A 25700-nucleotide genomic window follows, 5' to 3' on the forward strand; every position below is an offset into this window, starting at 1 on the left:
GGCATTCCCAAGGGTAGAAGAGGGGTTTTTATGATTGGTTTGCCCATTTCCCTGCCGTGTTCCAACTCTCACCATACGCATGTAAACTAGTGATCTCAAGCATCAAGTATTCATGGCCCCTTTTGTTTGCTTCCCACACATAAGATGGTCACTTCAAATGTCACTTCACTGTAGCAGCCCACTAACTACACAAACTTTAAAGATTGGCAGCTTTTGTCCAATGCTTCCCTCTCTTTCCAAAACCGTGAACCCACAGATTAAGTAACCTTCTGCGCTGTTGTTGTGGAGCCTTGGTACAGCTCGCTCAGTCCACATTGAACTCAGTTTTAATGGTACATTTGTGTTATTTATATAAAAATAATAAACACTCACTGCTTCAAAGAACTCAATTATCAAGACTATGGGTGAATTAAGAGAGTGGGCCAAAACTATTTATTTTAATTATTTTCCTGCTGTTTTTCTGTAAATATCCAGCTCCAAATATATTTTTCCCACAGTCCCCCTGTCCTTGACCTTAGCATGACAGACCATGCAAGAACATCCTCGGGCCAGATTGGAAAAGACAGCAAATCCTGAAAGAAGAAACGGTGGCAAGACCTGGCCAATCAGGTCTCAGAACCAGCTCTTTGAATGCCAGTCCAGCGAGTCCAAGGGCCCTGCTGGCAAAATGAGAACAAGCTACCCATTTCATTCTATGACCACAGGATGGACAGTCTGCCCATGGTGGGGAATAAAACTCCAGAGGATTTGTGAGTTTTTGAGTTGAATGATTGAGGGGCTTTGGAACTGGCAGCCATCCCAGCAGGCCCAGAGAAAATCAGATTCTTGACCCTCCTGCCAATCGGAAACTTTCATACCCCAGTGCTCGATGACTAGTTTCCATTCGGGCAACAAAACAGATGCGGGGAAGTACCGGGTCTGGAATGTGTGATGTGGCCCATGGGTCCAAGTTTTTATTCAATCCAGATAGTCGACACTGCAAGAGCTTCCTCTCTTGGCTCCTGTGAGAGCGTCGCCCCGGCGAAAACCACTAAGCGTTAAGTGCTGGGCCGTTGTCGGCTGCCAAAATCGCTGGTCAATTTTCTGATGTGGCCCAGGGGTGCAGTGAAAGACCAGTCATTTAATTGCCTCCCCAAACCCCAGCCTCTCTGAGGGTGAAAGTCTTCACTGTCTGGAGACTAAACCTCCGGGCCCACCTGGCAGTTGGTGGCAGGCACAGGATCGAGCCAGTGGGCAGTGTTTGTTTGCCCTTCGTCGAAGTCCACTACTCCAGGGACCCGGTTCACACAGTGCACTCGACCAGAGGGACTTTAAATGTGGCAGGGCTGGGGTTCAATTCTGAAGGGATTTTCTTTCTTTTTAATCTTTTTTTGAAATGGAAATAGTCATGTGCCAGCCAGTGCAGTATGCCTAAGTAGTAAAAGTGAAGTGGAGGTCAACAGGGTATGCTTATTATTGTTAATGGTCAAGGGTTGTTTACAACGGATACAGTCACTGAGATTCCAGATATAGTCTTCAAGCTGTGATACCTGTAACAGGTACTCTTGGGCATGTGGATGGACAAGTGTCTGCTGCATCTCCTGGCCAGAGTCTGACATGATTGAAGGGCCACCAAAGCATCCCCAGCTTGTCATGAGGGTCTCTGCACTTCTCCGGGCCACCTCCGAATGGGCGAAAGGGGGGGTGGGATTAGCTGGGAATCCAACCAAACATTTCCTACAGTTCTCAAAAGATTATACTTGTCCCTAAACTGTTTTCTCACCAGCGGGTTTCCGCAAATAGTTGTTATATCGAAACTGACAGCCCAGCCGACCTCCTGCTAAACTGCTGCTGAAATCCACATGACAGATCCAACTTTTAGATTGATGACAAGCTCTGAAAAAGGAGTGGGTGACAGCGAGACTGACACAAAACAATTTAAATATAAATATATTGGCAAAAGTGAAACTTACAATTAAAATAAAATAAAATTGACCTGAAACTCACTGAATATGTTAGTTTCTTTAGGCTGTTGCAAAGGGCAAATCAAAACTGTGATAGTGTCTGGTTTTTTAAGCAATAAGACACATTTATGGACATGATTGCAGGGGGGGGAGCTTAATGGAGAACTAACTTGGAATGATATTCAGATCACATATTGAATTAGTCTATGATTTTCCACCAATTTCACATTTATCCAAATAACAGGTTGATTTGAGACTTGGAATAGAATGATGGGCAACATGCGTAAGCCATAAATAAATACATAAATGCATACATACAAAACATATACATAAATAAATAAGAATTAAAATAAAATTCCTTTGAGGGCCCGTATTCAAAGTAAATTACAGCATTTCAGTGTCCATGAAGATATATTGCATTGAGTATTAATGTGCCCCACTTGGCCTGCTGTGACCCAAGCCTCATTTAGTGGAAATGTATCGGCTTCAAAGCGTTCTTATCTCTGCTGCTGTTCCAGAAGCTTGTTTTCTTTTCCCGCTCTCGTGTGCCGTGCGTGCCAGCTTGGGGACGGAGTTACACCGATTGGGGCGGGTGAAATGCGTGGTGGGCCGGCTGCGTCTGGTGTGCGAGTTTACAGTCCGAGAGGAATCGAAATCAAGGGGCACGCTTTCATCTCCAAACCAACATTCCTGAAGGAAGAAAACGCCCTCTGTGAGACGCTCAAAACCAGAACCACGTGGTGACATTCACCATTACTGCTGGCATTGCTCATTAATATTTGTGTGGGATTTTTGTTGTTGTCTTTTTTCGTTGAAAGTGGTTTAAAAGTAGACACTATGGTCCTGGCATGTTATGTGAACTTGTATCCAGGAGCAGAAGGGGCTGTTGTGTCTTCTTCCTGTATGTGCACTTTGTTTTACATCTAGTAGAGAGAATTCAGCTTGTGTTCTTCTTGTCATTGTTTTGTTGCTGTGATTATATGGTAGTTAACTGCCGCCTGTGCTCCCACCCTGAGCTGAAGGGATGCTTGTGGTCTCGAGATCCGTGCACACCGCCCCTCCGTAGGTGAAGCGCTCTGACGGATTGGGAGGGGGTGGATCAGTTAGGAGCCATGCTGGGTTTGAAACCTTTTGCTCCAAATCTGCTTTTGTTTTATGGCACGTCCCTGAGGGAGGCACTGCCTCAGGGAGTTATTTAAAAGCAGCTGGGGTTTCAGCAGAGGGAAATGCTCGTATATCATTATTACAGTGAGTGCCTGCCTGCCTCCCTCCCTCTCTTCCCTGCTTTGGTGTTTTGACAATTACAGTACATGTGGAAACCACTTGCTGGTCTGTGGCATCAGGCTGTAGTCAGGCATTTGTACTGAAGCATTTGGCTCTGTGGAGGGAGCCCATGAATGAGGTTACTGCCTCTCTCAACCACCGGGGCCGATAATTGCCAAGTTAGCATATACAGGGATAGATGCCCATGTTTTGTACTTGTTTACATCCCATAAATTGAGTTTGCTCTCCAGTGGGCAGCCAGTGTCCTCAGACAGAAAAGTCTCACAGTTCCAGGTGCCACCTACCTTTCTCTGCTGTACTGTGGAGAGCATGGGGCGCACGTGGATGGGTTCAGGGCTCGGAGCAGCGTGTCTCGGTGCTTTGTGACTTAGTAATGATCAGAGCTGTGGTAGGGTTGGCCGTGGGCTATGTGAACACCTGGCCCGTCTTTCGGCCTCTCTTGATAAGTTTCAGGTGAATTATTTGTAATATACTTCTTTCAATATATGCATATCCTACAAAAAATGTATTAGAAAATCGGTATTAATATTGCTGGCTCTTATATGGCTGAAATTGGCATTCATCAGTGTTTCCCGTGCTGATTTCTTCCATAAAGACACAGTGTCCTGCTCATCAATCCGAGCAACCTCCGCCTGCTGTCACATCACTGTCCGAGAGGTTATCCCTGGAAGGAGAGGGTCCAGGCAGTGGGGCCCTCATTGTTCTGAATGCACTGTGGCCCCGATCTCACTGGCGAATCTCACGGGTCAATGTGTGGAGTGTCCTGCAATGTTTCATCGTGGAAACCATCTCTTTCTACCAGGGTTCAGTTGCTGGTGTTCCCTGGCAGAGTGCGATCAGTGGCTGGCACCGTCCTGAGAGGACCAATAAATCTCACCGATTCATTAGTTTGAAGTAAGAGGAAGGTGTTTAAAGTGCCGTGTTCCTAGTCTTGGAAGGGATCTCTGTCGGGGTGAATTCAGTCTGAAGGGCCCTGAAAACACAAGAGCTTCCCATATGATATTTCTGAATGTTTAGAAGATGAGTCAGAGTTTTGTAAGACTGTCTTCTATATATCAAATGGCAGGCAAACTGCGAGTCATCGAGAAACCCAAGAACAGCTCCTGAAACCCAGGGCGGCAGAGAGATGACGGACAGAAAATGGCTCATGTCTTGGCCTGTAGACTTTTCTCGAGATGTGTGGTATTGTAGAGAATGTGTTTTTGTTTTTGTTGTTTTTTTTTAAACCCCATTACGTATGAAAATATACAGCTTAACCATTGTCTAAGCACTGCACAGCCCAGCTCTAATACGCACTTGCTGAGAGATGTTTCTGTGGATTTAATGTTTTGGCAGGGGGGTTATAGGTGGTAAAAATGATATAAACCACACACACATTTTGGCTGACCCTCTACTAAATATCTGCAAAGGACAACCAGGATAGTGTTCTCCCCCCATTCAAACTGGAATAACCCAAAGGGCCTGGGGCAATAATGGTCAACATGCTTGTGTTTTGTTAAGTTGGGGGGCTGGAATTATACCTGTGCGGACTTGATGCCGAGTCAATTACAGAGCCTGTCGGGAGGCTTTTGTTACCTGAAAGTTAATATCTGGAGAATAGTGTGAGCCAGTGTGAGCACAGGCGCCGGGGGGGGGGGGGGGTGCATAGCCAAATGTCGTTACCATAAACCAAAACCCTCGCTGGCTCCAAATCCAGAGAGCAAATTGTGCGCGGCCATAAACTGAGTGCCAGGGCCAGACATTTTTTTTCTTGTCATCTGTGTGTTGTCAAGTCCAGGTAGCAGCAAGACCTCGCCGTAGTGGCAATACACACCCATTTCATTAACCCCCTGCTGACTGACTGACGCACTGAAACACTGGCTGACTGACACTGACTGATTGCCACACTGACTGTCGTTGAGTTCAGTTTCTGACAGGCTCCCTCACAAGGCTTGTGTTTTATTATACGGACAACTGGGACTTAAAAACCAAATTCCTAAGGTTATGATAACACGGGGGGTGATTCTCATGTTGGATGGGGTCTGAACCCCATCTGCTGGTCTTTATCAATGAAGCCTGCAATGCAAATACAGGAATTCCAGTTTAGGTCCCTAAAGAGCTCCAGACTCCTTGCCCGACTTCCACCCAACGTTTAAATTGACGTTTACTTCAAGGCTTTGGAACAGGTTGTGTTTATCTTTGTTTAATTGGCATCATATTCCTGGGTTCAGTGAAAACCAGGAGACTTATTCTTACCCAATTTACTTTCCTGTGCAAACCTCCTCAGAAAATTTGGGAATAATCGGTGGGTCTGTGCTCCCGTTGTAGGTAATAACTTGGTGGTTTTCATTTAGTTTTTTAGACATATTATGCTAAACTGCAACATTATGAAAGCCATTTGTTGCATTGCGCAATATTTTAATAGGCTTTCAACTGAAACTGACCCCAGACTGACTGCACTCGAGACCCATTTAATCACACGGATACAACTCTGCAACTAATGAGGCCAGTGTCATTATTTCATTTTAAAAAAAATCCTCACTGAACTGCTTCTTGATCTGGGATTACTGTGACTAAAAGAAACAAACGAGAAATTATTTATCTTGTTTGAAATACTGAGTAATATAATTAATAAAAATGACCTTTTCTTTTGAGTGTTTCTTGTTTTTAACGGGAGCCATTACAAATATGTTTGTTGGCTTTCAGCAGCTGCCCCTGGAGACAGAGAGTAAGTCAGAGCAGCCAAGAATTAGCACACTTTTCAGAAAATTACAGCTCTTTCTTTTAATACTATAATTTGGTTGCCACTGCCTTTTCACCACTGAGCAATGCTCTTCAGCTTACCCGGTATTAGTGTCAGACAGTGTTGCATTTAAAAAATGTCTCTAAATAAATAAATTGGCATTACTCAAGCTAGTGGTAGAAGTGTCTTGCGCAATACGTGAGGTGAGGCGTGAAGACCTTTTTCAAAATGCAAGGCTGCCTAATCTTTGCAGTGAATAGTAAGCCGGACCGGAGTTGAGAGTCACTCGGCAGATCCTGTACAATATGAGACGCCCTCGCACTAATCTCTCCTGGGTTTTTCCATTGTACTGCAAAAGGAAATAATTCACTGTCTGGGGCGGGCATGGTCAGACAGGCCAATTGTACGCTGCACTGCTTGCCCAGCAGAACGAGGGTTTCATTTGTAGTAACAGCAAAATGTAGAGCCTAGGATAATGCAACTTTTTTTTAAATGCAGCAGGAAACTTGTGAAATGTACATTAATGCCGCAGCGCCGTCCGCAACACATCTGTGAAATACTAATGAAGCAACTGGGTGCAGTAGTCCCAGATGTAAAAAAACATACGTCCAGATGCAGCAGGAGATATCGGCAGTCTGAGAGGCAGCCCCGTCAGCTTCACTGATGCTGATGATTTTGCATTAAAGAACACTGTGGTTTTTCTAATCCATATTTAGGTGACGTGTTTTTGTTGCGCAGACATTTTGCATTTTTCTGTTTCACACTGCTGTCATGTGGTCGTAGTCTGCACACTGAAAGAGACCACAGCAGTAAAACACAGTGTGGTTTGCAATTAAGTTATTGTACAGTAAAGCTAGAGAACAGAAGCCATTTAATTACGAGAGAGCATGTTCTAGGATGCCGTGCGTCCCTTGTCTTCACCGGCAGCGTGTGTCTGTTCTCATGCGTGCGTTAATGTTGTTATTCTATTTATAATCTGTACAGCGTGTTACCGTTCGTGGTTCTGTCTTCATTGCCAGTGGGTTTGACACAGGAACATACAGTGGCTCCAGCAGACTGGACTGTGCTTGCTTCTCCGCACTGACCGATGTCTTGGATGGTGGCCACCGTGTGTTTTTGTTGCTGGGTGTTTGCAGCGGACTGCAGTGGTTTTAGTCCCTTTAATTTTCTGGCCGAATGACGGACAGGGAAGCAGAGCAGATGAATATCAGACCCATCATTTAGTCATGTAGTTCTGTTGTCCTATTCTACCAAAAACTGTAGAAATACCAGGACAGACTCACAATGGACTTGCCTCTGTGTAGTGCCACTCACATGCACCAGATGGCACCGTTCCATTCCAACAGTGTCACATGTCTCTGATCTCTAGTGCTCTTCCTGGGGGCTCTTCCCTCCTCTTACCAGCTCACCAGCCATCTCCTGCCTGGCTCCTGGGGTGTCCAAAGATTCCTCAACCTTCAATCAAACCATTCTTCAGGGAGCACGATTGGGGGCTTTGTTGATGTGTTCCCTGTTGATGTCCCAGGCCAGAACAGACCCCTTTATACTGTGCAGATGTAGACGGACTGGGATGGAAGCAGTCTGGGACCTTGGGATTTCCCCTCCTGGCCCCGTCTGCATATTTTCTTATCGGGGGGGCTACTCTTGATTTTCTGGCCCGCTGCCTAGTGACCTTACAATATAAATCCTGATAAGGCAGGCATTTTAATTATGTTTGGGAATGTGAAGCTAGAAGCCCTGATGGTGGGTGTATTTTTTTATTTTTCAAAGACAGCGTGTTATTGCAGAGTCTCTGTATGGACACTGCTTCCACTGAGAGAGTGTGGCGGAGAGAAACACGGGGACCAGGAGAGGGATGGAAAAATAAATGAAATATGCAGAAATTTAGCGTTACAGAGGTTTTAAGCCAGAAGACACACGACTTCCTATCTGTCTATTTGACAAAGTATTAGAAGAGCAGTGGCTATGGGTTCCCTGTGGAGATGCCACTTTGTTGTCCAACTTGTGAACTACAATGCACACCATGTTCGTGTGATAAATGCAGCTTTTAAATATTGTGTCCCAGCCGGGAAGGTCAACGTGATCTGCCATACGTACGTGAAAAGTCAACCTGACAGAATCTCGTCATAAAAAAGCAGAAAAATGCGCTTGGGGTAACGAGAAGTAAACAAAGGAGGTCACAGCAAAAATGTGTGTTTCTGATGTCAGTGGATGAGTGAAGGAAATAACACAGCTATGGACCAGACACGTATCAGGAAGCGTGAATTATTGTCTGACCAAAGGCAGCCTGGAAGGGGGCAAGATGAAGGCCACACATTTTCAGGAACAAGCAATTTTGAGCACAGACGTTGAGGAACAAGCTGCAAATCTCCTCACGTGTATATAAAACATCCTCCAATATTACAGCTCATACGAGGAGGAAATTAAGTGATTACTGTCCTCTGGCTCGTATTTAAACAGTCAGTGAAGATACTTTGTAGATTAAGTGCTGAGTGCGATACGGACTCCCCATTTCCTTTCCCCTCTGTACCCATTAAATGTAATCTGCAGCGCTTCCTTCTGCAAATCCTCGTCTGGGAGCCGTGTTTGGGACTCCAGTCCTCGCTGTTTGCTGTTGCCCGTCCTTGAGCAGCTGCAGGGAGCACAGATTACCAGAGCCAGGGATCACTGCTGCTTCTTAACCCACATCTCTTCTGAAGCACCAGCAAGGGCTTGGGCTAAACCCCCTGATACCGTCATATTATAACATTTAATACTGTTCTTACATATGGCTCAGGATATTGGTTTTAAAATGTATCTCCTTTTATAGGAGTGGGTAGTGTTGTTGTTATTACTACTCTATTGATATGATATTGGCCCAGGGATAACTGTCTAGGAATTGTCCCGATTGGGAGGGATATGCCTACAAAAAAACAACAGTCAGCTTTAGAGAGGGCTGCTGTGTAGTTTATTTATGTATGTATCTATTTATCTATTTTAATTGACAGCACATTCCTGTACCCTAGTTATGTTTGCAGGTGTGTGTGTGAGAGAGAGAGTGTGTACACGTTAAAGGGATTGTTTCCACATTGTTTTTGCCAGTGCTAGCATCACAAAGTACCACTTTCACAATGCTAAGCAAAGAGAAATTAGTTCAGAGACAGTAAGATCTTGGAGACCGAGAAATATCCCTGAAAGATCGCAGAACTGAGACTTCATTCTGCTTCACCTTATAAAGCAGAAGACTCCAGCCTTATTCTTGGATTGGCCAAATTATTAACAAACATTAAGAAAGGCTCATGTGCTCTCCAGTCAATTAGCGTTTGTCCTTTCAATTCAGGAATTAGATTTAGATTTCTTTTTTTCTTTTACTGGCAGGCAGGACAGCAGTTTGGCAGGGTCTGTGTGAGCTCCTGGGTTTATGATCTGGGACTCGGACTGTGCCCAAGTTGACCATGAAGCACGGTACAGTGGATAGCAGCCATGTGTCAAAGAGTGTCGGAAACTGGCGTCCTTGGATCTGTGAGGCCATTGTCCCGAGCGGCAGACAGATGTGCCCTCGACAGTGACTGGATTCTTCTGCAACTGCCTGGCACAGAGTGGTACCGCTGCCACTGTGGCACAGACATCTGAGGATCTCTGAAAGACGCAGGCATTACAGAGATAATAGTAGTCATAATAAAAATAATTGAATTTATATAGCACCTGTTTTCAGAAAGCAGCTTTAATGAAAAGGCGTTGCAGTCTGCAAGATCAATCTGTAGTCATACTGCAGACACATTACACACACCCCTCCTGGTTTCCTCTTTCTGTTTACTTGTGCTGTCATTGTGTGCAGGTCAGAAACAACAGAGCAGACGTGTTAAGTGAAGGTGACCGACAGATTATGCCGCATTGACCTTGAGTTCAAAGCAGTTCTCCATTCTTTGGGCAAACATGTCCGGTCAGGAACAGGTGTTTAGAGTTTGTTTTGGTTTTACTTTGATGGTCAGCCTGTGGAGAAATGTGAGCCCTATTTTATTTATTGTTTCTCTTCAATCCTTATTACCTCCTATGATGGCTGAATGTAAACTTGATGTCGTGATAGAAGAGGTATTTTTGATATACGTTCCTCTGCTGTCAAAACTGTCAGCTCAGCCCAGTTTGGATGTGAGTGGCTTGTCACAACATCCCTCCCTTCCCAGATTACATTCCAATAACAAATGAACCGTAAACCGGTCGATACGTTGAGGTGGAAACACGCAAGGCAGTTCTTTTTTTTTATTTATTTATTAATTTCATTCAAACACAATGACCTGCTTAAACTAGCGATCGAGCAGATGCTTCGCTGGATCAGTCACCCTTTTCCCCCGTGCTCCAACACATTTCAGAAGCGAGGGAGCAGAGAGATGCTGATCTCATTTCTCCTGTGTGTGTCACAAAGACCAGATGTGGCTTTGAGGAAGGAGGAGACACAGGGGTTTGTTAAAGAAGTGCAGACAGCTGTTGCTCTAAAGCCCCTGTCTCGTTGCTGTGGTCCTCCAAGAGGGGGAGGACTTAAGAGGATACAGCTGACTTGGGCTGCCCAGTGGTGGGGGGGGGTCATGGGAAGGGGGCGTATCTATACAAATGCAGTGCTGCCTTTTTGGAGAGGAGTGACAGCAGGACAGAGCAGTACAGTGGGCCCGGCTCATTTGTCTCCAGGGTGGCTGTTTATTTAGTAGTTTGTCTATTTATTTGCTCACAGCTGAATGCGGATAATGGCGGCAAACGCTGAAATAGCCAGCGACTCCGAGGTATGTGGCTGTAGAGCTATGCTCTCTGCTGTCTTCTGCACTTAGTGATCATCTTTGCTTTTCCCCTGGAATATTCAGTTTTATGTGTGTGTGTGTGTGTGTGTATATATATATATATATATATATATATATATATATATATATATATATATATATATATATTTTACACTGGCTGTGTGCTGATGTCAATGTTGGTGTTTATCATGCTTGGCTGCTGTCCACAAGTGACCTGTTTATTGACAGTTTAAATTGATGCTCGGGGTACACCTGATCTGTGCACTGAGCATGTGCGTCTGTTTTGATGGGATCTGTGGGGTTTTGATTGGCAGGTAGTGGGGATTTCTCCTGATTTCAGCAACATGTGGTTCTTATCAGCCCTTATAATCCTTAGACCAGTCATTGTGAGCTCTGGGCTCTGGCCTTTTTCTGGTGCTTTTTGTGTCTGGCTTTTCGCACGTGGTTATATTTGCTCTTGCAACCCCCCATATATGACTGGGTTCTTTCCTAGGTCCATGTCTTGTGCGTTTGTGGTGTTCCACCGGGCCAAGTTATGCTGACAGTGGTAGTGTTTTTTGTTTTAGTTTTTGTCTCTATTAAAACAAATCTACCTCTAAATTCATCTACTATACAAGATGCTCTATTGTGTGAATAGACTTCACTGTCACTATGAGCTGAAGTTGTGAGGAGGCTGGGCCAGGGACCTATGAAATACTTCACGAACAGTCACCATCTCCAGACTAGGATTGCAGCTAACTTTCACATCCTGACACTGTGTCGATTTTTGTCACAGGACCCTCATGTAATCTGTAATCTCGGGAGCTGTAGCACCTGCACCTCGGCCTGTCATCACAAGTGCTAGAGCAATGGCATTCAGGACAGTGGGGCTCTGTCCGTTGATCCAGGGTTAAAGTGATGAATGTACCGCGGGGAAGTGAGCTGCAGGCAGGCTGTCACTCCAACAGAGCCTCCCTGCTCAACCTGTGTCGTAACCAGACAAGGTCTGGCCTTTGATCTAATAAGAGCTCAGATTAGTTCAACTGCCTGAGAAATAACCCCCTTTATATGAAGATGGCACCGTAAAGCACAATAGTGATCTTCTAGTGACCCTAAAAAATAGTCTTCCCTGTTTGTAGTGAATTAAGTGTTGTTGGGTCCTCCCGCCCATTCTTTCCTTCAATTTGCACTGAACAAAATCAAACCTAAAACTTTTTTAGGAGTGGAGGGTGAAAAAAGAAACTTACGATCATTTGTCCGATTTATTCAGGCACGTTTTCTTCTCTGTGTTGCTTTGTGAGTTCCTCGTGGCCATTTGTTCTGATGGGTGGATCTGAACACGACAGCTTCCTGTCTAATTCGCAGTTTGGAGCCTTGAGTCTCTGCAGACCTGAGAACGCCAAGAGACGCAGTGGAACTGATTAAGACGCTGTTTTTTATGGCTTTGGTGCACAAAGAGCCCCACTGTAGGGACAAATGTGTGCTGAACACGGGTTAACCGCACGGAATCTCAACGTATCCCAGAGTTTTAAGGTTAATTTGGGATTCTGCTAGTTTTTTTAGTTTTTACAACCCTGCCGGGGTCCAGTGACAAAGAGACCATGACCATGTGTGCTCATCTTTCCACTACTCCTCTCCCCCTCTTCTTTTCACTCAGTGAGGTTTCATGGCAGTTGATGGGGAATTTTGACCATCCAGTTGTCACTTCCAGCAGCCAAGAGCCACGGGGTGCTTTTGCTGACGTCTTGCTCGATACTGTGCTGTATTAAGGTGCCTCCGCTGCCTGGTCAGTCTAAGGTGCAGTTAAGGACTAGCCGGTATGCTGTAGAGAGGCTCAGCAAGTGGCCAGGCAGCAGACATCTACTGCGGCACCCTGCCTGGCAACACACCGTGCCAGCCCCTCTGCTGTATTTGGCAGTGGCAGTTTTTAGGTCAGCGGTGCAATTTTAATGTGGTTCCCATTATGGCTCGTTACAACTGGAGGTAAGCCAGCAACAAAGCCAACAACACAGGGTTTGTGTTTTGAATTTTCTCTGACCTTCCAGCAGTCAGTGTTTATTATTCATTGACTCTCCACTCCCATGCAGCAAGGCTACCATTCCGGTCCCCAAAAACAGAGCTGTCTCTTGTGCGCTGCATGGCACATGATGGTGGAACTCTTACCACATGTTAGGTCAGCTGTCCGTCACACCGATACAGGTAGACAGCAAGGAAGAGGATCAGTAGCAAACGCATCAGGGGCTGGTGTGATAAAGTGCTAAAAAAATTAAATCCTTCCTAACAGCCCTTTAATGGAAACTCAATACTTTGTTGCTTCAGGAGGCTCCCATGTCCTGTTTTCATCTTGGTTTCCTTGCGCAAGGATCACGTTGGCCTGTGAGAGTTCTCTAAAGAGGACACTTTATAGTAGACAAGGTTATGGTTTCCATGCACCTGGCCTCACAGCTGCCACTGAGCTATTAAAGGGGCCGATTGAAAGATCCCGATGGAAGAATACTCTTTGTGTGTGTGTGCATGTGCATGCACGTGTAACACTAAATAAACTTCTGAAGTGCCGCTCTTGAGATCTCAGTCCTGTGGATTGATCCTTGTTGCTGTGAACAGGCTGGCAGGCGTTCTGTGTCACGGCACGTCCGTGAGTTTTGTCGCATGCCTTTGACCTGACATGGGTCCCGCTGGACGCCAACCACACAAGGCAAAATCTTTAAAATTCCTGAAATTAAGTGTTTATGCCACAAGCAGATGGGCAAATCAACATTTTATTGTTTATTTATTTTTTAACCCAAAATGTAAAAAGAGAAAAAGCTCAATCATAAAAGTGTATTGTTCTTGAATTGTTCAGTGTTGATGAATCTGCTCCTTATCCTCTTATTGTTTCCCATATAAAGGGGAAGGAAAATGTCAAACCTTCATTCAATGTCTGTCTGGCCCTTATTTTAGGACTCTGATCTTGATGCTGAATATGAAATTGGAGGCCGTCATTTCCTGTAGGCTTTAGTACAATGTCTCTATTATAAAACTTGGAGACACCTACTGAGACAAAAAGCAATGCAGACTTGAATCCCTGTATATATTTTCAGAACTCCTATGCCTGGATTCATAGCTCACTGAATTTTAAATGACACAGTTTTGAAAGCATTTTGTAATCTTATGGTTTTTTTTTGTCACATTTCTATACATGTGAATTACTTTACTTCCTGTAATTATACATTGTCTTCTCCATTCTCTTGTTCAGCATCTCAATCATGGACAGTCAAGTTACACACTGTGTGCTATTCGTGCTGATGTTATTAGTCGCACCATCTCATTAGAAAGGAGAACATCATTTAACTGTATGAACTGAATGTCTTACCACCTGATGTACCTTGTTTGATGGGCAGCAATGCAAGTTTCAGAACACACTCTCCTTTTTTTTAATTCCTAGATCAAGTCCCCCCTGTTATTTGTGATCCAACGCTCCTCTCTGTTTTGTCCTTGTTAACACAGTGATTAATCAGAACCATTGACAGAATATCGCCGGTGGCTCCATGTGTGTCGGCTGTCAGGGCTGTTATTTCCACTAGCTTTCAGTTATCGACCTGCTGGTTGATCTATATTCTCTCTCTGCCTCTCTACATCTGCTTTCCAAGGTAACCAGTTACCATGTCCAGGATCCAAGCAGTGTGTTTTTTATTTTGGAGTGAGATGTGCACTGTTCAAGTTCTAAACCGCTGCGTTGTCGCCACAGTTGTCACCGTAAGGTTGTTGTCGGTCCCAAATGCTAAAGAAAGGCCTTTTCCCACACCATGGTGTGATGGAGACTCCTGTCCTTACTGTTTTTCCAGCATCTTCAAGAGTTGCATCCCTGCAGTAATATAAGCTGACATCCTGAAAGTGAATATAGAAAAGGAAAATTTTCACTTTTCAACCAATTTTATTTTCGGAAGCCTTCCACTTGCTCTTTAAGAATTGTGAGAGTTTTCTGATGGGTAACGGAGAAACCCAATGATTTTATACAGTGTGTGTATGTGTATCCTCCTCTCTCTATTGTGTTCTGACCTTTTGAATCCCACATTTCAAACTGGTATATAAATTCAGCAGATCTGATTTGTTAATCCAGGGGAAATATGACCCATGTCAGTACCTTGACCCTTTGTAACTCTACAAGGTTGTGCATTTCTGCATTGTTTTGTGGGTGTTACATTGGTCTATTTGGAGCATTATTTGTTGTTCTCAAGGTTTTCATTCTTGTGCTTGTGTAAATAACGCCCTGTGTTTTTGTGCCAGTATTATACCTCCATGTTGAATTGGGAATACATCCATTACATTAAACAACGGAGGTTTCAACTGCAGGTCAACCTGACTCCAGAAGTGAGTGTCTGTGAAAATGTAGTCCATCGTTGGAAGATTAATGCATTTTATTTACCACACACATTGCACTATTACTCTTTGGTTTTCTGCGCAGAAGGTACAGTGAGGGAAAAAAGTATTTGATCCCCTGCTGATTTTGTACGTTTGCCCACTGACAAAGAAATGATCAGTCTATAATTTTAATGGTAGTTTTATTTTAACAGTGAGAGACAGAATAACAAAAAAAACAAAAAAAAAACGCATTTCAAAAAAGTTATACATTGATTTTCATGTTAATGAGTTAAATAAGTATTTGACCCCTTTGACTTAGTACTTGGTGGCAAAACCCTTGTTGGCAATCACAGAGGTCAGACGTTTCTTGTAGTTGGCCACCAGGTTTGCACACATCTCAGGAGGGATTTTGTCCCACTCCTCTTTGCAGATCCCCTCCAAGTCATTAAGGTTTCGAGGCTGACGTTTGGCAACTCGAACCTTCAGCTCCCTCCACAGATTTTCTATGGGATTAAGGTCTGGAGACTGACTAGGCCACTACAGGACCTTAATGTGCTTCTTCTTGAGCCACTCCTTTGTTGCCTTGGCTGTGTGTTTTGGGTCATTGTCATGCTGGAATACCCATCCACAACCCATTTTCAATGCCCTGGCTGTGGGAAGGAGGTTCTCACCCAAGATTTGACAGTACATGGCCCCGTCCATCGTCCCTTTGATGCGGTGCAGTTGTCCTGTCCCCTTAGCAGAAAAACACCCCCAAAGCATGTTTCCACCTCCATGTTTGACGGTGGGGATGGTGTTCTTGGGGTCATTCCTCCTCCTCCAAATACGGCGAGTTGAGTTGATGCCAAAGAGCTCGATTTTGGTCTCATCTGACCACAACACTTTCACCCAGTTCTCCTCTGAAGCATTCAGATGTTCACTGGCAAACTTCAGATGGGCCTGTACATGTGCTTTCTTGAGCAGGGGGACCTTGCGGGCGCTGCAGGATTTCAGTCCTTCACGGTGTAGTGTGTTACCAATTGTTTTCTTGGTGACTATGGTCCCAGCTGCCTTGAGATCATTAACAAGATCCTCCCGTGTAGTTCTGGGCTGATTCCTCACCGTTCTCATGATCATTGAAACTCCACGAGGTGAGATCTTGCATGGAGCCCCAGACCGAGGGAGACTGACAGTTATTTTGTGTTTCTTCTATTTGCGAATAATCGCACCAACTGTTGTCACCTTCTCACCAAGCTACTTGGCGATGGTCTTGTAGCCCATTCCAGCCTTGTGTAGGTCTACAATCTTGTCCCTGACATCCTTGGACAGCTCTTTGGTCTTGGCCATGGTGGAGAGTTTGGAATCTGATTGATTGATTGCTTCTGTGGACAGGTGTCTTTTATACAGGTTTATCCCTTTAAGAGAGTGCTCCTAATCTCAGCTCGTTACCTGTATAAAAGACACCTGGGAGCCAGAAATCTTGCTGATTGATAGGGGATCAAATACTTATTTCCCTCATTAACATGCAAATCAATTTATAACTTTTTTGAAATGCGTTTTTCTAGATTTGTTTGTTGTTATTCTGTCTCTCACTGTTAAAATAAAACTACCATTAAAATTATAGACTGATCATTTCTTTGTCAGTGGGCAAACGTACAAAATCAGCAGGGGATCAAATACTTTTTTCCCTCACTGTAGGTGTTTCACACGCCTCCATTCATTCCTGATGTTTCTGCGGCTCCTCTGATGGATCAGAGGAAATCTGATTAACATGCGAGTCTAAGGAGAGAGTAAACACAGACAGAGGGGTTTTATCTATCGAAGAACGAGATTCAAGATGACGGGGATTGTTGGAAGGCAGGTTTAGTTTATTTGTTTTTCTGATCATTCAGCTTTGGAGGGGAGTACAGCCCCCTTTGCAGGTGAAGGCAGGGAAGGTCTGCAATCTTGTCATCTTTGATTTATTAGAGGAAATGATCACGCCAGGCCTGCTGCCTCGTTCCACTGCGTCCGCTGGCATCGGAACTGATCTGAGGACGTGCGCCTCTCTGCCAGGGTGAAGTGGCCAGAATAATCCCGGGGTTTTCTGAATGCAGACGGTGCCGTGATGTGAATGCCAAGTGTTTGTGATTGATGCTTCGCTGCACTGGTGGCGGTAAGTCGCTGCTTTGCTCTAAAACACCAACCAAAGAGCAATCACATCTTCAGTTTGTTCTCTGTGTGCAGTCCATGTGTTTTTGTGTTGGTTCCGTCTATTCAATAATTGCCGTGGTTTTTGTTTTTGTTTGTGTTCGTTTCCCCTGCATTCCCCCTGGCTTGTCCTGTGGTTGCCAATCGCACCTCGGAAGAGTAGGACATGAGTGTGCACGAGGAGAAGGGAGGAAGCTTAAATCCCCTTACTTTAAAATTCGTTGATCTTTTCCTTAAATCCACTTCACATGCTGTAGTTGGGTTTTTGCACTCTTCTAAGACTTTAATACCAAGGATAATCGCGTGCTCTGGGGCCCAGGAGCCAGCCAGGCTGGCCCGGCTCACAGAGTTGAGGGAACTGGATTTTCCTAATAAGAAAGGGGGCTTTGTGGTTCGGACCTGGACTGGGGGAATTATGACATGAAGGAGATGTAAATCCTTCTGTACCTGTATGAAATAACCTTGAATGGATCATACACTGCCGTCGTACCTCAGTTGGACTTGGACTCCAGTTTGCAATTTAAAAATAATTACACACACAAAGCAGTGTTTGGGTGCCAGAAGGCCACTGTTGATTGTAGCACAGAGAAGTGTTTACTGGGAAAAGAAAGCTTTATTTTCCTTCCATTTGGCACTATTATCTGACTTCTTCAGTACAGTAAGGGGTGGGGGGAATAGTGGGGGGTTTAAGCTCTTGCCAAAAAATACTTCAGGATGATTATTTCTAAAATAATGATGAGGATATTTTTTTATTTATTTAAGTCATTGGGACAGTACTTTAAAATAGCCCCTGGTTGTTTATCTGAATTTTACAAACTTAACTGGTTGTTTTCTGATCATTATAAACAAAAGCAAACAAAACAAACAACTGAGAAAATCATGTGCTTAGTGAGTCTGGAGGGGAAAGGCGCAGTGAATTTCATCCAGTCTTGTTTGTACGCCAAAGTCCGTTGTTGCATCTTGGAGGTGGGGGAGGTGGGGGGGGGGGGGTAATGAAAGCGCCAAAGGACCAAAGATTAGACAGAATATTAGTTTCAAGGAAGTAAATGGATCTTTCCAGCTTGTCTGTATGGTGTTTTATAGGGGTGTTTTGGTGTGGCATTGTGGGTAATCCAGGCCTGGCTGTGATGGAGGCAGACTCTGGGACATGTGCTGTGCTGTTAGAGGTCCCTGTGGAAGTGGTTTGATGGTGCCTTGCGGCGATGTCACAGCTCAATGTCGGTGAAGGACACTGTGCCCTAACGGGGGAGGGGGGGTGGGGTATATAAGCGGTGGGCTCACTGGGAGCAGGCAAGCAGACTGTCTCTCAGGGACTTCAATGGAGAACTGGGCCAGGCTGAAAAAGAAGACCGTAGTCCTGCGGTTGATGACGGGCGTTCGCTCCTCGGGTGAGGGGCTGTGTGAGCTGGGGGTGAGGGGTACAGGGTTGGGAGGGGTGGGGGGTTTCTCCGGTAGGACCTTGCTGGGAACTGGAAGGTCTCGTTGTAGGAACTGAGGGAAAATATTGGATTTCCTGAAAGTAGGAGGGTTTTTGCAGGGTGGAGGGGTGGGTTACATCTTGCAGTCAGTGCATTTTGTGGTTCATTTCCTTGAGCAGCAAACATTCAGGATTATAGTTCCTTCATGCTTGCGCTGTTTCTGCTTGGACTGCAGAATGATTCTGGACTGAAAAAGGACCCACACAATTGTCAATAAAAAAAAAAAAACACAATTGTTGCTTTATCGCATCCTTCTCTGTTCGTAAAAACTTTCTGCCTCCCAGGTGATGCCAGTTCTCTTCAGAATTAATCTACCGCAACTGATTAAAACGGGACAAACAGCCCCCCGAAAGAGAAGGCGCTTCGGAGCCAGGTGTCTCCGTCAGTCAAGTCGCCGAGCACAACTACAGCCTGCTACGGCCTCCCTGCTGGCCCCTGCTGGCACGTCATCACACTATAAGCCAACATATTAATATACATAAAATAACTGAGATCGACTGCTTCTTTATGAAGTCCCTGCAGAGATAGATAAATAAATGGAAGAATCGCACAGAATCTCCTCGAGTTAATCTCTACAGATAGATGAATGCTGCAAAGGGAGTTGGGATATTTCTGGTGGTTGATGTTGGGCTGCAGGTGCACGTCCTGGAGAGGAAGAGAACGCTGGTTGTGACGTCAGCCGTGTTTCTGCTGACAGGGATTTGGTAAACGGACTATGAATGCTGTCGTTGCCTGATGGATTGGCACAAATATTCCTTTGGTAACCTGAACACTACAATAGCTCAGCAGCTGTGTTTCACAGATGGACAAGTATTTATTATGCACACTCCAGCTGAAGAAGAAAACATTTCATAAGTAACGAACCTGGTACATCACTTCACAAGTTTGTTCAGGAGAGGAAAACAAGTCAATCTTTGTGCGCCTGCAAAAGATGACAAAGTACGCCGCACTTCACAGAAACTCACAATGAGTTTCGCCGAGACGAAGGGACTTGGGATGCTGTATTATACTGAGATTCTCTGCAGTAAATTTGCTAAGTACTAAAGAAAATGTATTAAAAAAAAAAAAAAAAAAAAGTCTGCTGATTGTCGACATGATATTCTGCAAAGCTCGGTATTGTGTATGGGCACAGGTTCAATTTCCTGGTGAAAGTCCAGACACATGCAAAAATATTAAGTCTTAAAAGACTCTTGCTTCTTTGTGTCATGAGTCATTCTCTTTTGATGTTATCGGTGTCCTTGATCCGGTACTAAAAATAAATCCCTTCTTAACCTTTTTCATCAATCAAGATATTTTTTCTTTTCTTCTCCCAGTTGTGCCTGGGTTGGAAGTTTCTAAAGCAGCACTTTGTAATGCAGGATGAAAATACTGTTGTGGTAAAACAATGGAGGACAGCATAACACAGGGCTGCTGTCATAGCTGCTTTGGCTTTTGTAAGGTGAGGGTTTCATGCAATTCTCCAAATTCATTCTCCACCACAGCCTTGTGATCAACAGGAACAATGTGCTTAATGACACACTTTAAAACGTATTGATTGGCGTGTTTTCTTTGTCTGAATTTATAGGAGCGAAAGATAACTAATTAGCCCTGCTGTGTGGTAGAGCAAACTGTCAGAAACAGGGTGCAAACTGTAGAAAGAGAGATAATTAAACTTCAATCGCCTTCAAAATAAAACCACTCGAGTTTGGGTTCCTAAAGCTTTGCCATTATCCGTTTGCCATACCAAACACGACACTGCAATGGAGAGCAAGGGCAGTATCGACAGCTAATGCTATTTAGGTCATAATCCCCTAGGTTATGGATAACCATACATTGGGCATTGATCTGTTTCACGGTCTGTTGAAACTTGCTGACCTACCAGGAAGGGGTGGGGGTTCATTAGTAATCTGGCCGAAGACACCAATTGCCTCCTAACTGGATATGTACAAGTCGCTCTGAAAGGGAACCAACAGATCCTAGTTGGTAACAGTTTCCATTGTACCACTGTTGAAGAGGTCAGGGCATGGGCTGGGAAGAAATGGAAAAATGCATCCGTTTATTTCTGCTCTCTGGATCCGGTTTTCTGCGTGTTCCCCACTGGTAACACAGGCAGGTCGTTGTGGGAAGGGTGCCCTCTGTTACACCAGCTGCAGGGATCTGTAGTAGCTTATTCAGTGATGGTACTGATGTTTAGCAGATTCATCATCGCAGAAGTCCTACCTTGAGTAACCGTAGGCAGTGCACAATTCAGGTTTAATTGGATGACAAGTCGGATTTAATTAGCAGTGAATTTAAAATTTATGTTGTGTTTTTTTAATGAGATGATGATGCTATGTCTCCATGTAGGGCTGAAAGGCATAACTGCTGTCATCCTGACAGAGCCAGGGATGGAAATCTACTGGGTGTTTTGCCGTAGTGGGAGGATGTGTTCGTAAAGACAGCATTTTCACAGATCCCCATATGTCTTGCAAAGTAAGAACGACTCTCACGTCAGTGTACACGCCAGCATTCCAGAAAGGTACCTTGGTAGCTATATTTAAATCTATATAGTTGAAATAAGCCCTATCTTTTAAGTGCTTTTAATGTTGGTTTTTGGTCGAGTGACTGCATTTATTTTTGTCTTGCTTTATTTTGTCACCTAGGGTTCCCACCTAAATCGTGCTGCAGGTGCTGCTGTACAGAGAGATGTTCAAGCACGTCTGTGTTTTATTAGGCAGATCTGCAGTGTGATGTGTGATGTGTTTTTACCTCCAAGTAATCTTCCCATAACTTCCTCAGCAGTCGCCACAACGGGTTTAATTAATTCTTTATTAGCTATTAAATCCCCACATCTGCTCACTTCTCAGCTGGCTGGGGGGCAGCAAGTTGTTTAGCAACTTTTTAGCAAGTTAACTAGCAGGATATTATCAGGATAAGTATCCAGGGGCAGCAGAACGAAAAGTAAGTTCATAGAAACGCGCGTGGGATCAGCTTGGTGACGAGCTAATATTACTATTATTCATATCACTGAATCACTTCGATAATATCACTATTATTTTTGGACACTCATGCTCTCGGGCTCCTGTGAAAAGCATTCTGGATCATGCATTGCAGTCGGTCGCAGGAGAATAATATCAGAGTTGAGAAGTTTACACTAAAGAAAGCAAGAGAACTTTCAGACTCCTGTGACAACGGCAGCAGCGAGGAGCACGCAGGCTTTCCTTAACGGGTGGATGGATTCTGTTAGGCTCTGTGTAACTATGGCTGATCTTTGTGGAAAGTCTTGTGTGCTGTCGCTCGCAGAGCCGCTGAAATGAACCAGTAAAATCCACAGACACCCTCCTTCAATCTACTGACATTCGCAGTCTTCCCCTCCTCTGTGTGGGTCTGCGTCACATGGCTGCAGTCACCAGACTGTTTTTGCCAGTTCTTTTAGGGAAGATATCCTGTTGTTGTGGTTGACGATGATGTTTCTTCGTGGTGGCAGATTTGAATTTCTACAAGGATTCAAAATAAAATGTGATGCAATTTGGAAGAATGGTTTACCATGCATATGAAGGGACTCAACTGCCCTGTCTCTTCATCCTTTCCCTGAATCCCTCATACAAAAACCCTCCACATGCTTCACACCTCATTTCCATGCACACCATCTCTTCACAGTGCATGTTCTCCAAACGTAGTCCCCTGGTTTTGTTCACAATCCTCCCTATATTCATAATATTCTGTTACATTTTAATGTGATTATAATGATGGCATTTGTGACTTTGGCTGAGGGAATTATGGTTTAAAAGACTGAACATGTCAAAAGCACTTCTAATCCACTGAAGTGATTTGGAGGTTATTTATGCATCTCTCATATTCCATAGGTGTTTGTGTGTCACTCATCACACTGGTTTTATTTACTCATTTTGTCATTCCGCCCCCTCTTCTTTTACCCTCATGAACCATACTACCACCACTTCCCAAAATGTCCTGTGATCCACCCCACACCCCTCCTCTTCTCCACCATGACCCATGGTGCCATCCACTTCCTATCCTCCGTGTCTCCCCCCGGCACACGTCCCTTCCTGGTTTGAGATGGCAGAACGCACTGTGGCCCCAGTTGCCTCGGAGGACGGTGACGGTGACCATGAGGCTGACTCGCAGTCGGACAACCAGGACTGCCCCCTGGAGAGCCCAGAGTCTGACGGGGACCCAGACACACAGCAGGAGGGGGGACACCGGTGGCATAGCAGGCCGACACAGGTATCAGAGTCAAACCACCCCGCAGTACAGGTGAACTGATATGGCGGCGACCAATTCCTGCTGTGGTACACCACATTGCACAGTAAGATGTGTACCTGATCAGGACCTCCTTTCTCTTCCTCCCTCAAGCACGGACCATCGTCAATTCTGACAGGACAATTACTACCAGCTTTTCATGTCCGTGTCTGTTTGTCAGTCACAGGTCTATGCACTGCTTGAGGATCTGTGTCTAGACGTACACTTGAGTTTTTCTTCGTCAGTGCGGTGCTTCCTGGCTTTCCATCACAGCTGACTGATACAGGATTGCGTCAGTCTGCAACCTCAACATATTGACGCCCAAGATCTCCAGTGGTCCGCACTAGTGGGCAGCAGTCAGCTAGGACTCGGGGATGAATGATTGAGGGGGCTGTGGGGAGTCGGTACCGGTGGGGGGAACAGTGTTGATGCCCGAGGCCCAGAACGTTGGTGCTGATGAGGTGCATCAGGGAGCCAAGGGAAATGCCGTGTTCTCTCGCTCTTAATAAGCGAGTCACCTTGCTGACTGACCCTTGGCTGGGGCAATACAGGCCTCCTTTATTTTGCCTGCTACCTCTTTTGACTGCGTCATGACTTTAAACCACAATAATATCTGACCCTGCATTTGTCACAGGAAGCATCCCAACACCTTCGCCGAGGTGGGTATGGCTAGGGTAAACTGCCCCACATACACTCCACTGCGACTGTGTTCCTCCTGTTCTGCTGCCCAGTTGGTTGTTGCATTGTTTACAGGTGAGCGGGTTCTGTGTAAAACCCCATCGTTGCTGTAGTAGCCATGGCCAGAATCGAACAGGATTACTTGTAAGGGTGATATTGTTCTGCCTTGGACCCCTGGATAGGTTAGCTGTTTCAGCCATAGTTTTACAATTAGTATTATGTAATATGTGTGCCACAGTGTGTCTGCATGTGGGGGGGGAAACAGGCTGTTCAAAAGCAATGCTGCCAAGACCAGCAAGCAAGGGAATTACACTTTTGAGCCAGTCTCCAGCCCCTGGGTGACTTTTACCTGTGATGGCAGACCTAAGGAATTGTTTCTGTTTTTCAATTTAGTGCTTGCAGTGAAGTAAAAACTTTCACTGGTTTGGGAAGTCAATCTCTATGCTGGTTTTACAGTGAAAGCTTTTTTATTGCGTCTCATCTTGTGTATTGTGGCTCAGTGAGGAGAGTGAACATTTCCAGTCAGTTCCTGCGATTCACTTATTGGAAATCTGCCATCCTGGGCTGACAGCAAGGTTGCCTTACCGGGATTGTCTCCGCTTTTGGCTCACTGTAGTGCAGATGTTATTTTTACAACCATCGTGGGCCAATAAAGGCTCTTTTGCTGTGCTTAAGTGCTACTGTAGTAGTGATTACTGGAGAGACGTGTTCTCTGCATTTGCCATGACATCCTCAGTGCAGGAAATTGAACTCCAGGGATTTGCTGCTGCTCGACCCATTCAACGCCTTTCTGTGAGGTTTATTAGGCACATATCTGCCTGCAGCAAATTGAATTGTGGTTTCTCTTATTTAAGACGCAGCCCCGGTCATCTGGACTGAAAAGTGCTGTTACGATGGGAATTTGTTTTCAGGGACTGTGCTTAGACATCAACTTTTTACTTTTAATAAGACCAATTACACATCCATTAGCAAGATGTCCAGTCCAATACGTCAGTGCTCTTGCACTCTGTGTACTGTAGAGCAAAGCCAGCATTTTAAACGCCGCCTATTACAGCAGCATTACAAAGATGCAGTGCCTGTTAAAATGAAACTTGTGAGGAGTTTTGTTAAGGATCCCAATGAGAGTGTGTGTGTTTGTGTGTGTGTAAATTGTGTTTTGTGTCTTGTAAAGTACTTAGAAAACCACCTCTTGCTCTGACAGCTTGTCTTTCCCTTGAAGGCCCTCAGCAGTAGAAGTTTTCTGCCCCATTAAGTCTGAATCCACCTTGTTTTCTGGTCACTTTTGTTTTGTTTTTAAAAGCACTGGTGCTGTTTGACCTCAGGCTTCTAGATAAAACCAGCTTCTGAAGTGTGGGGTGTCAGGCAGGGGGAGCTCTATAAACCTGCTTCACCTCCAGAACCAATTAATCCAACCCCCCCCAATTACTGTAACACACTTATACTACTAATACTGTTCTTGTTTCTTATTCTTTTAAAAATGTTTTTTGTTCTCTTCCTCTTCCTTCCTTTGTATTTTTCAATCTGCCCGTTTTTTTATTAACCCTCCTGCACCGCTCTCCTGGGGTCCTGCCACCCCCACCATCCCCCTGCCTGCCCCGCTTCCCCTGCCCCCTCCCTCGCTGTCCCACTAGCTCTCATGCTTCATGAAGGACGACACAGAGGACGAGGAGCTTCAGCGCATCATGAACGAGCTCCCGGCCAACGCCAGCCGGCCCTTTCCCAGCCGCGAGCATCCCGGGGATGGGGAGGCGGAGGGCACGCACAGCACCCCCCCCACCCCAGAGACCCCCACTTTCTTGTGCCCCCCCGCCGCGGGCAGGGCGTTCTCAGAAGCGGCCCTAGACTCGGAGCCGAGGCACAGGTTTCATCTGGGAATGCAGGAGTTTAGCCTGCCCACGCCACTCAGCCCATCGCGGCCCAAGAGCCCCTGGGGCCGCTTCGACCCCTATGACTCTGCCGAGGTAACGTAGGTAGTCCTAGCTAGTGGATGGAGGCTAAAGCTCTAGTGTCCAGCTGGAAGGCGGCTTTGTGGTAAAAGCCCAGTGTCGTTGTCCCCATCCCCTCAGAGTGTAGAGTTTCAGGAATACGGTTATATGTAGGGATACACCTAGGGTCAGGG

At 45.2% G+C, this 25700-nt stretch overlaps 1 protein-coding gene across 4 annotated transcripts in view; it reads left to right on the forward strand.

Moving 5' to 3' along the window:
• Positions 1-25700, forward strand: part of LOC136718339 (septin-4) — a 55078-nt gene that overhangs the window by 18064 nt on the left and 11314 nt on the right. Inside the window, exon 1 of one of the 4 annotated variants that reach the window (XM_066696040.1) lies at positions 10615-10703. The exons of 2 other annotated variants lie outside the window; for them this stretch is intronic. In XM_066696040.1, coding sequence (XP_066552137.1) covers positions 10659-10703 — 45 coding nt within the window. In that variant the 5' untranslated portion in view covers positions 10615-10658. Of the gene's footprint in view, positions 1-10614; positions 10704-25209; positions 25543-25700 lie in introns of those variants that run through there. One more of the 4 variants, XM_066696038.1, reaches the window with a different exon arrangement.

Source organism: Amia ocellicauda, chromosome 22 (genome assembly GCF_036373705.1).
Source record: "Amia ocellicauda isolate fAmiCal2 chromosome 22, fAmiCal2.hap1, whole genome shotgun sequence".
NCBI classification, from domain to species: Eukaryota; Metazoa; Chordata; class Actinopteri; order Amiiformes; family Amiidae; genus Amia; species Amia ocellicauda.